General features: G+C 52.0%; 1 protein-coding gene and 1 pseudogene across 1 annotated transcript in view; one reads left to right on the forward strand and one right to left on the reverse strand.

Annotated features, from left to right (window-relative positions):
- The window catches only part of ARSH (arylsulfatase family member H), a 17,223-nt gene extending 12,180 nt beyond the window's left edge, over positions 1-5,043 (reverse strand). The window contains exons 1-3 of the mRNA XM_011380834.2: positions 5,010-5,043; positions 3,582-3,731; positions 1,865-1,986 (exon numbers count right to left, since the gene is read on the reverse strand). Of these exons, the coding sequence (XP_011379136.2) occupies positions 1,865-1,986; positions 3,582-3,731; positions 5,010-5,035 (298 nt within the window). The 5' untranslated portion in view covers positions 5,036-5,043. The remainder of the gene's footprint in view (positions 1-1,864; positions 1,987-3,581; positions 3,732-5,009) is intronic.
- Positions 5,044-7,556: 2,513 nt separating this feature from the next.
- LOC111731907 lies at positions 7,557-7,675 on the forward strand (annotated as a pseudogene).
- Positions 7,676-12,159: the final 4,484 nt, after the last annotated feature.

Below are 12,159 nucleotides of genomic sequence, written 5' to 3' on the forward strand. Positions count from 1 at the left end.
CCGGAGTGGGGGTCCTATCTTCAGCTGCCCCGGGGACATCTACGTAGGCAGGACCCCTGCCTGAGCACGGTGAGCGCAGAATCCGTCATCTTCCTCCTCCGAACCCGCCTCAGTAAAGGGCCAGCCTCCCTCTCAGGCGCCCGAGCCAGCAACACAAGGCTTCCTTTGAGTCCTCCTCCTCATCCCGCCTCACCCCAAGGCCCTGGGGACTCCACTAGCCCCAAGAACGCGCCTCGGGGCCTGAGCCGGGCTGTGCTGTGCCGTCCACTGGTCTCCTGAGAAAGATCCTTCCAACCCCCCGTCAGAACTCATGCCTGTCCCAACGTCTCCCCCGTCGACGTCCAAAGTTGGGGTACGGCTCACGCACGCGTGCGTGATCTGGGACGCGGGATCCTCGGTGTGGCCACCCCGTCCTCCTCCCGCAAGTTCCCACGTGCCCGCATCATCCCGACACGGGCACGCGCTTACAGGGCGAGAACCGTCACCGAAGAAGACTCTCCTGGGGTGGCGGATGGGACCCCGAAATTTCGAATCACAGCTATCGTGTGCATGTCGGGCACCGGATCACACGCACCCTGTGGCGTCTACAGCTCACTTGAATAACAGTGATCAGGAAGATCAGAAATGACAGGAATCCCACAAAAGTGGACAGTGGATGGAAAGAAAGGTCCGCGTGCTCCCCGAGGGCGGGTGGCCCAGCGTGCGTCTACCTCCGCCCTGCTCTGCCCAAAAGGCCACACGCACAAGGCCACGCTGCTGGGACGTCAGGAAACAGGACACACTGTCCTCTGCGACAGCGCGGCTGCACCTGGAGGTTGGCACGCCCGGAGAATAAGTCGGGAAAAGTTGAGAACCGTATGATTTTTTTCAAACGCACGCAGATGCGTATGTTTTCTCCTTCAATCATGAGGAAAGTTCTTCGCTCGACGAGGACCCGTGGCAACATCCCGAAGCCCATGAGACAAGGACTTTCTAAGTTTCTTTACTCCTGATTTTCACGAAATTCCGACACACCTGATTAGGTTTTTTTCCCCCTGGGCCTTACCACATGAGAAGTTATCACGTAGAAAAAAACAAAACTCGTAGAGAAAAAGCTATCCTTGAAAAATAAACGACACGGGTGGATATATGACACGTGCCACCAGCAGATACTAGACTGAATTAAAACACAATGGTCTGGGGCCATTTCATGTAGCGGGCGGTGACCCCGAACCCCTCGAGAATCGCCAAGGGCATCGCCGTGTTTTAGTTGGGTGTAAAAATCAAATCCGCAATGTCACTTCCTCACGGCTGTTCAGACCATAAGCTACGCTACAAGGGGGCATTTTAAGCTGTGATCAAGACACTGAACCTGGGCAGCCCAGAGGCTGAAACCGCGTGAGTGTGTGTCCGCGCGTGCGTGAGCGTGCGTGTGTGAGACAGAGAAATGTACGGCTTTCATTCCCTTTCCACTTTGTCAGCCACATTTTCTTGCCACTTGCTCCTTCTGCTTTTCCGATCCCATCCCCAGAGACGGGGCAGACGCCGGTTGCTACCGTGTCACGTGCTCTTTGCCGGCTTTAAGGAATAGACAGCCCACGGCGGGGGCTTCCGATAGGTACCTACAAATGAGGGTGTGTGTTCGCGGGAGCCTGGGAACGAGTCACCGGCGGCCCAAACCTGTCGCCGTCGGCACACAGGTGAGCAGGTCACTGGCCCCTGGCAAGAGACACAGCAGTGTAAGCTGCCCAGGCAGACCCACGCGACCTTCGCTTGGGAGTCAAGATTCTTGAGACCTTGAGGGACATTTTGAAGCGCAGCAGAAAACACATCCTAAGGAGGTGCGATCGTGACACGAGATCGCTCCCGCGTCGCCCCAGCCCACCTGATCTCACGGGGTAGCGGCCGGTGAGGAAGGCGGCCCGGCTCGGGGTGCAGGCGGAGGCGGCGGCCAGGTGCTGCGTGAGCCTCACGCCCTCGCTGGCCAGGCGGTCGATGTTCGGGGTGCTGCGGACAAAAACGAGACATCAGCAGGCGGGTTTCCCGGCTCCCCGCAAAATGCACGAGGCTCCCGGCCGTTCCGTTTGGGGTCAAGACGAGTCTGTTTCGGGTAAACCCAAAACGCGGCCTTCCGCATCCTCCGTCCGGCGGCCCACAGGGACGCGCGACAGGAAAAGGAGGAGAGCAGGGAACGCAGAGCCCCGTCACGCAAAACCATCGCAAGCGGACGCGGGGCGCCAGGAGCGAGGACAGTGGGGCTGCTCTGCGTGGACGGGCGTTTCCGTGGAGAAGCCGGTTCACGGGATCTAATCACATTCATAAACCGCGTGGCCAACGTGCAGCCACGGAAACGCGACTCTGTTCCCCCCAGGAAAAGCTGTCTGTTTCAAGACCAAATCGCGGCGTTTTTTAACTCAGCGTGTTTCCCGTCTCGTGTGTCTCACATCTCCGGTTCGCCGAATTCCTGATGATGATAAATAAATAGATAAGACCCCTAAACGGTAGGCGGAAAACGGCGCTTTGCTCGTCCATGAGTTGAAACGGATTTAATCCTAGCGCGACGCGAACGGATTCACGGCCCCACGGAGAGAGGGTGCTGGAGGGGTTCGTGTGCCCCCGACACTCCCGCTGTCTGGCTGGGCAGCGTCGCTGCTTATCTGAGTGACCCTATACGAACCCCGAACCCCGAAGAAAGTTTTCTTTCTTGCCCGTGGCTTCCGTGGACGGCGAGACAGCAACGTCCGCCTGGATTCCTGGCTTATGCGGACCCCAAACGCCTTTCCGCAGAGCGATGCCTTTCGACCTACAGCTACACGCTTCCAACGTAAGGCCGCACGGCCACCTGCACTGCCAGGCGAAACGCCAGTGTTTAAATTCGAGCAAAGAGGGGCCGCGTGTTGTCACAGGAGCGGGGTTTCCGTGGTGATGCGGGACAGGCTAATAAAGGACCATGCTGGGTACCAGAGGCTGCCGAAACAATTCAAGCCACTGGTGTCCACATACGAAGAGATGACACAGACACACACAGAGGGACGGCCACGTGAGCACACGGGGAGGGGACGGCGTCCACACGCCCAGGACAGAGGCCCCGGGAGGGACCGGCCCCGCCCACACCTGCATCTCGAACGTCCTGTCACGAAACCTGGGAGAAAATAAATTTGTGTTGTTCAAGGCACTCTGTGCGGGGGAGTTTTTTCCGGCAGGCACAGCAAGGTAATACACTACCGGATTCTAGTGACAGGAAATTTCCAGAAGAGGCAAATCCATAGAGACGGAAAGCCGATCTGTGGTGGCCGGAGTCAGGGGCCGGGGAGGGACTGTGAGTGACCACGGGGAAGTACAGGGATGCCTTTTGGAGGTGATGACCAGAACGTCTGGCACCAGACCCAGGCGATGGTCCCCGGACATCGCTGAACCGCTCGCTTGAAATTGGCCAAAAAGGTAAACTTAACCATACGTTTTTAACCACGATCATAAAAACAAGAGCAGCAGCAATGACAAACTAAGGAGACTTGGAGGTCACCGCTGTCCCGACATCGTCCCTCGTCCCCATGGCAACCCCGCAGGACGCGCCCGCCACCTCCCGGCGGACGAGTGTTCACCTGAGCGTGTTATTCCCGTAGCAGCTTAAATCTCCCAGGCCGAGGTCGTCCGCCATCAACAGGACAATATTGGGCCGGGCGCTCCTGGTCACGAACGTGCCATGGAGGCCCCCAAACCAGCAGCACAGCGACATCCACAGCCAGCGATTCCTGAAGGTAACACAAAAGAGGAAAAAATGGTATTTCTCACCAGTTTCGACTCTGGGGCCTACCCGCAGTGGCTTACGCAGAAAGCAGAACGTCTCAAAGTCGTGCTTTATGTGACTGCAGAAGAAGATGACGTGCATCGTGACATGAGATTGTTGTAAATTTGCAAATCGTTGTGGTGATATGAAACCGTTAAAAAATAGAATGGTGGTTGGAGTCGAGTGTGAGGCCGAAGCGCTTGATTCGCTTGCATGAAAAAGTACGCGAAATCCACGAGAAATGAGAGCAGATCGCCACCTAGGCCGGCTTCTTGCCATTTTTTTTTTTTTTTAATGCTCAGCTTAAATACTTTTCAATACTTTTTATAACTTCGTAATTTTGCTCTCAGCCAGACACCGCGAACAGAGACGCTAGTAACTTCTTGTGTCTGAGCCCAGAACTACGTGATGCAGAGGCAGGGGTCCGGGGGAGCCCACATCTGTGCACAATTCTCCCTTTTCTTCTCAAAGCCATGATGTCCACAGAGCAAATGAGGTAGGAGAAACTCAACTGCCAAAGAGGAAAACAAAAAAAAACAATTCTAGAAATTCTTTTAACGTCTGGAAAAGGAAGTTGACCACTTTGAAATACCCTGCAAAATTTTAAGCTGCAGAGTCGCGGATGCACCTGCTGGGTACTGTCCTGTGCCGGGGGCAAAGCAAACGTCCCCCACCGAAAGACGATCGGCACTAGCCGGGGACCGGAGTCTACGCGGCAAACTGGTTCCCCGACCCGAAGGCCCTCCGACGCATTCCCATGCTTCTTAGTTCGACCTCGAAAACAAAAAGTCTCTTAAATCCATTCGTGTCCCCAAAACCATTCCGACTGGCTCGGCCGTTCTCACACTCACCTCCCGGCCCCTCAAAAACGCAACGAAGCACAGCAACCCCATAAACACACAACTCTGCTCGCGACCCTCCTGCCGGCGGCACTAAAGCCCCAGCCTCGGCCTCCCCCCAATTTCTACCACGGTCCCTGAGTTGGATTCCAGTTCAGCCTCCGTCACCGGATTCCTGCCTTTTGCCCTGTGAATTCCCGTATGCGTCGTCATCCCTGAGGGAAGCATTGCTCCCTGGGAAAAGCCATCTCTCTGACCCTGTCCATCCACATGCCCCGACACAACCCCCCATGACCGTTTTCGGATGATAAAGCAAAGCGAACAGAAGCCAGGGTGGACAAGACGTGGGCCGAGAACCCTGCTATCTCGAAGGAAAGAATAAGGTTCACAAAGCTGCCACTTACCAGTCAGAGAAGGTGGTCGGTCTCATAGTCCCTTGTTCCGTGACCTACGAGAAAAAAGAATCCGCTGAGAACTTCTGCAAAGCAGGTAACTTCTCCACCACGAGACACTCGGTCCAAAGGACTAACAAGCCCGTTTTGTGTTGACTGACCTCGTTGTAGTAAGCATGTTGCAACGTGTACATGTCTCAAATTGTCATGATTTATGCAGCCATGGCAACATGATTACCACATATACATGATTACTGCATATATCAACTTAAACTTACACAATGCTATCTGCCACTAAAAAAAAAATGGTTTGGGTTTTTTTTTTTTGAACCCGAAAAAAAAAGAAGGAACAAGGGCAACGCAAACCTCCTTTTAAAAAACCCCCCCTAAAAGCAACAGCAGCATCCGTTCTCAAGAGGAACAGCTATCCATTGAAAACTTTCCTGTGCTATTTCCTTTCAAATCGGGAGGCCATGCTCCTTGATCTCCTGAGCCTCTGTGAAGACGAAGCTCCGTAATTATGTAACGCGTCCTGTGCCCAGCCCCGGGCGAAATCAAAACACTAATTACTTTTACGGGCCCTCTCGTCCGAGGCGGTAGCAGCACGGCCTGGATGTCATCTCCTGCGACTTCGGCACTTTTCCACGAGGAAGGACAGTCATAATGTCGTCAGCCCCACGTCTAGAGCAGCACGTTGTCGCTGACGGCCTCTCCCCACCAATACGATATACTCCCCACTAATATTCACGAACCCCAATATCCTGGCTGCCCAACCCAGTCTCGGAGAGTCTCACGTTCTCTCGATGAATGAGAAGCCCCCGCCTTCTCCTCCGCCCCCGAAAACCTGCAGTTATCCACCCAACCGTGCAGGCAGCTTGCAGAGCGGACGCTTCAACATGGCCGGACTGCCGGCCGAAGACCCCAAGTTCTCCTGACGGGAGCAGTGTTTACACAGGCAGGGCTAAGAGGTCGTTACGACCCAGGAGAAATCGGAGAAAACTTGGCGGCTCATCCTTCACGTGGAGCCAGACAACTGGTCACGTTTTCTGTTCCAGCCTCTGTTTCTGTTCCTTGCTATGGGCTCAGAACCAAAAGCTGGAGGGGCGGAGGGGAGGAGGGTGCCAGCAACTTGGACCAATGCAGAGGAGATGCCCAGGGATGTACAAAGAAGCAAAACTTGCACGTGTAGGTGCCGTGCAGGTGAGAAGGGTCAGGCGAGCGTATCAGAGCAGAGACTCAAACTCCCCCGCTGACGTCGGGGGCCTGTGCTCTGCGGGGTTTGGAGCAGGGACCTGCTCTTCACCTACCAGGCGCCTGGAGGTCTGTCCACTCCAGGCGTGACAGCCGAAAATGACTCCAAATGTCCCCTTCGTGGGGTTGCAGAATCACTCTACTTGAGAACCACTGCCATAAATGACAGATGGGTAAATGGTGGGTGGGTGGGTGGATACACGAGATAGGTGATAGATGATAGATGATAGATGGATGATAGATAGATAGATGATTGACGGATAGATAGATAGATAGATAGATAGATAGATAATAGATAGATACATAGATACATAGATGGTAGATAGATAGAAAGAAAGATAGATAGAGAGATAATAGATATATACATACATGATAGATGGATGATAGAAAGATAGATGATTGATGGATGGATAGATAGATAGATGATAGATAGATAGATAGATAGATAGATAGATAGATAGATAGATAGATAGATAGATAGATGATAGATAGATAGATAGATAGATAATAGATAGATACATGATAGATAGATACATAGATACATAGATGGTAGATAGCATAGATGGTAGATAGATAGATGATAGATAGTTGATACATGCTAAGTCAGATGTCACACACCACTGATGTCCGGGGCTGGATGACTCTCTGATGTGCGCATCCTATGCACTGCAAGGTATCCAGTAACATCCCTCGTCTCCACCCACCAGGTGCCGATAGCTTCCCCTCCCCAGTTACGACAACCAATGTCCCCAAACATCACAAAATGTCCCCCAGCAAACCAAATTATCGTCTCTCCACAGAGAGATCTGCTGAACTAGACTCACGGGAAGTTACTGCCTTGCAGAATACCTGATGCTGTTTATTAATGATGCAGAATTCTCACTTTCTCAGTCATACAGTTGTTGATTTAAAATATAAACCCTGAGGTTTTATTGTTTACTTAAATGTATTGTAGTTAAGAGTGACCAGTTTCCACGTTGCTTCGTGTCACGACTCCCCTACTAAAATTGAACAAGTTGAATTATGGCATTATCATGCAATTCCTCACTTACGCAAGAGCTCTCACATGAAAGCTCTTTCACATGAAAGCTCTTGCGTAAGTGAGGAACGGCATGATAATTCCTATCTATCTATCTATCATCTATCTATCTATCATCTATCTATGGAAGAGATTCACATGAATTCCCAGACTACTTCCAAACTGCCTGACAGTTAATAATTCTTCGAACACTATTACACTAAGAGACAAAAGAGAGTACTCAATGTTATGGAAATTTTTAAATACATCTGTTATTTAAAATCTTCCTAGTCTACGGCCACGCCACCCTGAACAAGCCCGATCCCGTCTGATCTCAGAAGCTAAGCAGTGTCAGGCCTGGTTAGGACTTGCATGGGAGACCACTTAGGAAGACCGGGTGCTATAGGCGTAAAACATAAAAAAATAAGGGATTGCAAAGTCTTTGCAATCAGTGAGGTCAGCCAAGGGTTGCCTCGCCTAAATAAATAAATAGATAGACAGACAGACAGACAGACAGATAGATAGACAAAATCTTCCTTTTCTTCCTAATAATTTATATAAAGCCAGTTTTCCCACTGAGGCAGACTCCAGCCCTCCATTCCTTGCTTTCACTGATAAAAATTCCACTAATGAAGATTAAATTATGAAATCAATTTAGAGACCGGAAGCCTCGTGTCTCAATTAGCAAAATTGTTATGCTCCATGTCTACCTATGATTGTTAACAGTGAGGATTCATTTAGTGACTGCAGCGGTACAAGCTGTGTAGCTTCCTTCCAGGCTTATAACAAATACCCTCTGAAAAAAAGTGAATAAAAGACACATTTTGAGGCTCACAAACTTACCTGTACTGATACCATCATTTTACAAACAAGCAAACGCCACCTATTGCCACGAATTTGACTGCCCTGCTTACTTATCTTTCAGAATATGGCAGAAATGTCCTTAAATGCATAAAACCCACTTGCTCCTTAATAGGCTTTGACACCCCAACCATCCACTCACAGGCGAATGGATGAGCCAGCTCTAGGACAGCCAGAGTCCAGAGGAATATTACTCAGCAGCAACAAGAAAGGAGGTGTGAGAGAAACACCATCAGGCACGGATCTCTAAATGACGAGGCTGAGTGAACAAAGCCAGAAGAAAGAGTACGCTGAATGATTCCATTTACGTAAAATTCCGGAAAATGTAAAAGAAACGTGAGAGGGAGGGAAGGAAAAAGAGAGAGAGAGAGAAAGAGAGAGAGCGAGCGCTGATTTGATAAAATAAATAAGTATTCACTCAACCCTGTTGATCATTTAAAGATGGAAGCGCACCAAATTGGAATTCGAGTGAAATGAACGTATTTCGCTTACGTGAAACCAGCCGTTCCTCCACGTCCTGCATTTGTGGACACACTAGTCCTGCAAGTCCCAGCTCCGGCCAGAGCTCTAACTTACTGTCCTCATTATTGCAATTAAATAGTTATTAAGTAGCAAGTTTGGGCTCCGCTGGAGTTTGTCAATTACTTTTATACTTGGATGTAAAGGCTGTTACATAGTTATTTAGGAAAGGAATCAACCAGACGAGCCTTTCAACTGGTGCTAAACACACACACACACATCTATAATTAAGGGGATTTAATGAAATCGTGTATCTGTTTTCTGCCAAGATAGTTTCTGAAAACTTAACCGAAGGCTACAGTGAGACATTAAAATGAGCGAGAAGGCCATAGAATTGCAACGAGGTGAATTTGAATTGCAACGAGGTGAATTTCAGCGTTTTAAACACTACTGCCCACTTTGAAGTGTGGATTCCAGCTTCTAGAATGATAAAGGCGCCTTATAAATATGGCTTCGCCAAACCTCAACCCACACGTCTGGGGGCGGGCGTCTCTCGCTGCATTTATAGGTGGAGATATTATGATAATGAGACGCCCTTCCTGCAAGATTTCCTTAGACATTCCCCACGAAACGCTGCCGTCACAAGCCTCTTTTTTTTCTATTTAATTCCACCCTTTAGTACAGTCCGATGACGCATGTGATGAGTGGGGGTGTTTGGCTGAGGGCAAGGAGAGACCCCCATAGGAGAACTGTCGTCAACGAGACGTTCACGCCATCGACCGATGACGCGACTTTAGCCAGAAAGGCCATGATTTCCGGGGAAACGAGACGTTTCTGTCGGCAAGGCTTGCGGGCCATGCCACCTTACATGGTCCTTCGCCGTGTGTGCTTCACGGATCCTGCGTTTTTTGCAAATTGAAGTTTCGTGGCGACTGTGCGTGTAGCCCGGCGACGGGCACCATTTTTCCAATCGTCTCGGATGGCGGTTAGCATTTCTTAGCAATACGGTCTTTTTAATTCAGGGACGGACATTGTTCTTTTTAGACATGATCCTATTGCGCACTTAGCCTTGCGTGTGGTGCAAATAGGACTTCTTCGTGTCTTGGGAAACCAGTCGATTGGGGCGAGTCGCTCGGTTGCCGTGGTCTGGAGCCCGATCCAGCATGTCTCCGAGTAATTGAAAAGCATTAGGAAAAAGATCACGAAGAAGATGTTTTTTGCGTTGGGCATGGGAGAGCCCAAGGGAGCGATCGGGAAACCCGGCCTAGAATTAGCAGATGCACAGACGCTGCTGGCAGTGTGAGCATCTTCCCTGGACCGGAAGATACAGCGGAAGTCTGAGCAGGGGAGGTAGGAGGCCGCAGCTTATCCTGGAAGGAACGGATAAAACGCGTAGACACACGGTCACGCAGAACACAGTCCCGAAGGACCCAACACCAACACGCGCCACGAGCTGATTCCAGAGCAGCAGAAAAAAGCATTTCTCCAGGGGTGCGAAGCCCAGAGTGCGCTGTCACAGACAGCCAGGGGCTGCTCCTGCCATGTCCCAGCTCCCGAGGACGAGTAACCGCCGAGCCCACCGTGTCCTAGGAGCTTTGGGTGTCATCTCTGACGAAACCGAGAAGCAGACAGTTACTGCGACGTCCTCAAAGCCACACAGATGGCAGGTGGCGTCACCGGGCATGGCTTCCACGTTCTGCCCAGCACATGGCTGCTGTGATCCAGGAGTCCCGTGCATGCAGCCGTGACAGAAACAACCATACTTGCCGGAACGTTCCAACAGCAGCCCGGCGGTCAGAGGCGACATCGACGAGCTGTGCGGAAGGGCCCGGGAGCGGTCATCGTCTGCAGGACCATGACCTCGCGGTGGACTCTGCGCTCCACTGTGCACGGTGCGTCCAGGTGGGCAGCCCGCTCCGCCGTGTGCAGGGAGAGGAGGTGGCGTCCACGTGTGAAGCTCACCTGATCACAACCTGACTCTTTTCAGAGACAAGACGACCAGGTGTGTTCGTTACAGGCAGGCGTCACCTTCCACCATCTGTGCTCTCTGCGGACCGCAGGCAGCAGGCTGGCGAGTGGACCGGCTCGCGTCCGCTGCGGTCAGAGACCTGACCACTGCCGCGGGACGAAATTCAGGTCACGTTCCCAACTGGACTCTAGCTGTTCTCAGGCAGATGGCTTCACCCCCACGTCCTGTTCTGGTTGATTTTTTTATGGCTGCAGAATGCACGCCACGCAGATGCATCGTGGGGACCGTCGTAAAGGATGCAGTCCACGGGGTTGACTACCCTCCCGTGTCGGGCACCCACCGTGTCAGCCTGCAAAGCGCTGCCACCACCCCAAACGGGGACCCCGCAGCTATCAGCGGTCACCCCCACCCTTCCCCCAGCCCCTGGACACCACTGATCCATGTAGTGTCTCCACCACAGACCTCTGTGGCTGACCCTGTCCTGGACATTTCACGTAAACGGAATCACGCACACCGTGACCTTGTGTGTGCGGCGTCTACAGTGAGCACCCCCGCATCAGAGCCACCAGCCCAGACGTCAGCAGGCTGGTGGCTGAGAGCACTGTCTACACCCCGAGGGCAGAAAGGTGGGCTGCACTGAACACCCCCAGCGGTGTTGATATGGGTCTCAGAGGTTCGTATCTGGGAGGAATTGTTTGTGTGTTTATCTCTCTGTTTTGGTAGAACCTGTGTCAAAATCATTGCCACAGCTTTCTGTCCTTCGCCGTCCCACGTGGCAGACGTGGCACGCACCCGTGAACGGATCCTGAGCTTCCTTCTTTCCATGCGTTACATTCATAAAAAAAAAAACCTCGCAGCTGTAAAGTGGTCAGTGGGCAAAGTGAGTCTCAAATGAAAAGCCTGTCACGTCCAGGGCATCGAGCGTAAGAACCAGACGCAGACAGGAAGTTCTTACATAAGAAAATAAAAAAAAAAAATCTCCGGAAAGGAATGAGTTTCCCCTCTGACGTTGACTGAAGTATATGTTCTGCTACCATATGAAAAAAAAAAAAAATGTGCTCATTAGTGAATAAAAAAGGGGGAAAAATGTCATTTCAAAAGCCCGACCTGAGTTTCCGGGCACGCGATGCGTCTGCATTCGCAGAGAAGCGGTCCCTGGCACACAGTCAGACGAGTTTCTTGTCTTTTCATGTCTGTGGCCCATGCCAGAGGCGTGGGGAGGTGGAGGGAGGGCCGATCACAGAACGTCCACGCCGCCCACTTCCCCGGCTGCAGCACGGCCAGCGGATGTCCCTCCCCCTGCAAAGGCCACCTGGGATTTCCAGCCAGCTCCCGAACAAAGCAGTCCGTGTTTCAGAAGGAGCCGCTGCCATCCGTCTTGTGTCAGGAAACACTCAGCACAGAAGAACAGACGTCTCGTGTGGGCGCCCGGGGGCATCCCGGCCGCTCGCTGGGAGACGTCACTTGGCCTGTCTGCGTTTTCTTGTTCCTTTGAACAGGGAGATCGGCCTCCGCGAGCCACCGGTCACGGCCAGTGGGTCCTTGTCCGCTGGCCAGGCAAAGTCTGTCTCTCAGAGTCACAGCAGCCAACGCCCCAGCCAACG

Source organism: Pteropus vampyrus, unplaced genomic scaffold, assembly GCF_000151845.1.
Source record: "Pteropus vampyrus isolate Shadow unplaced genomic scaffold, Pvam_2.0 Scaffold407, whole genome shotgun sequence".
Lineage (NCBI taxonomy): Eukaryota > Metazoa > Chordata > Mammalia > Chiroptera > Pteropodidae > Pteropus > Pteropus vampyrus.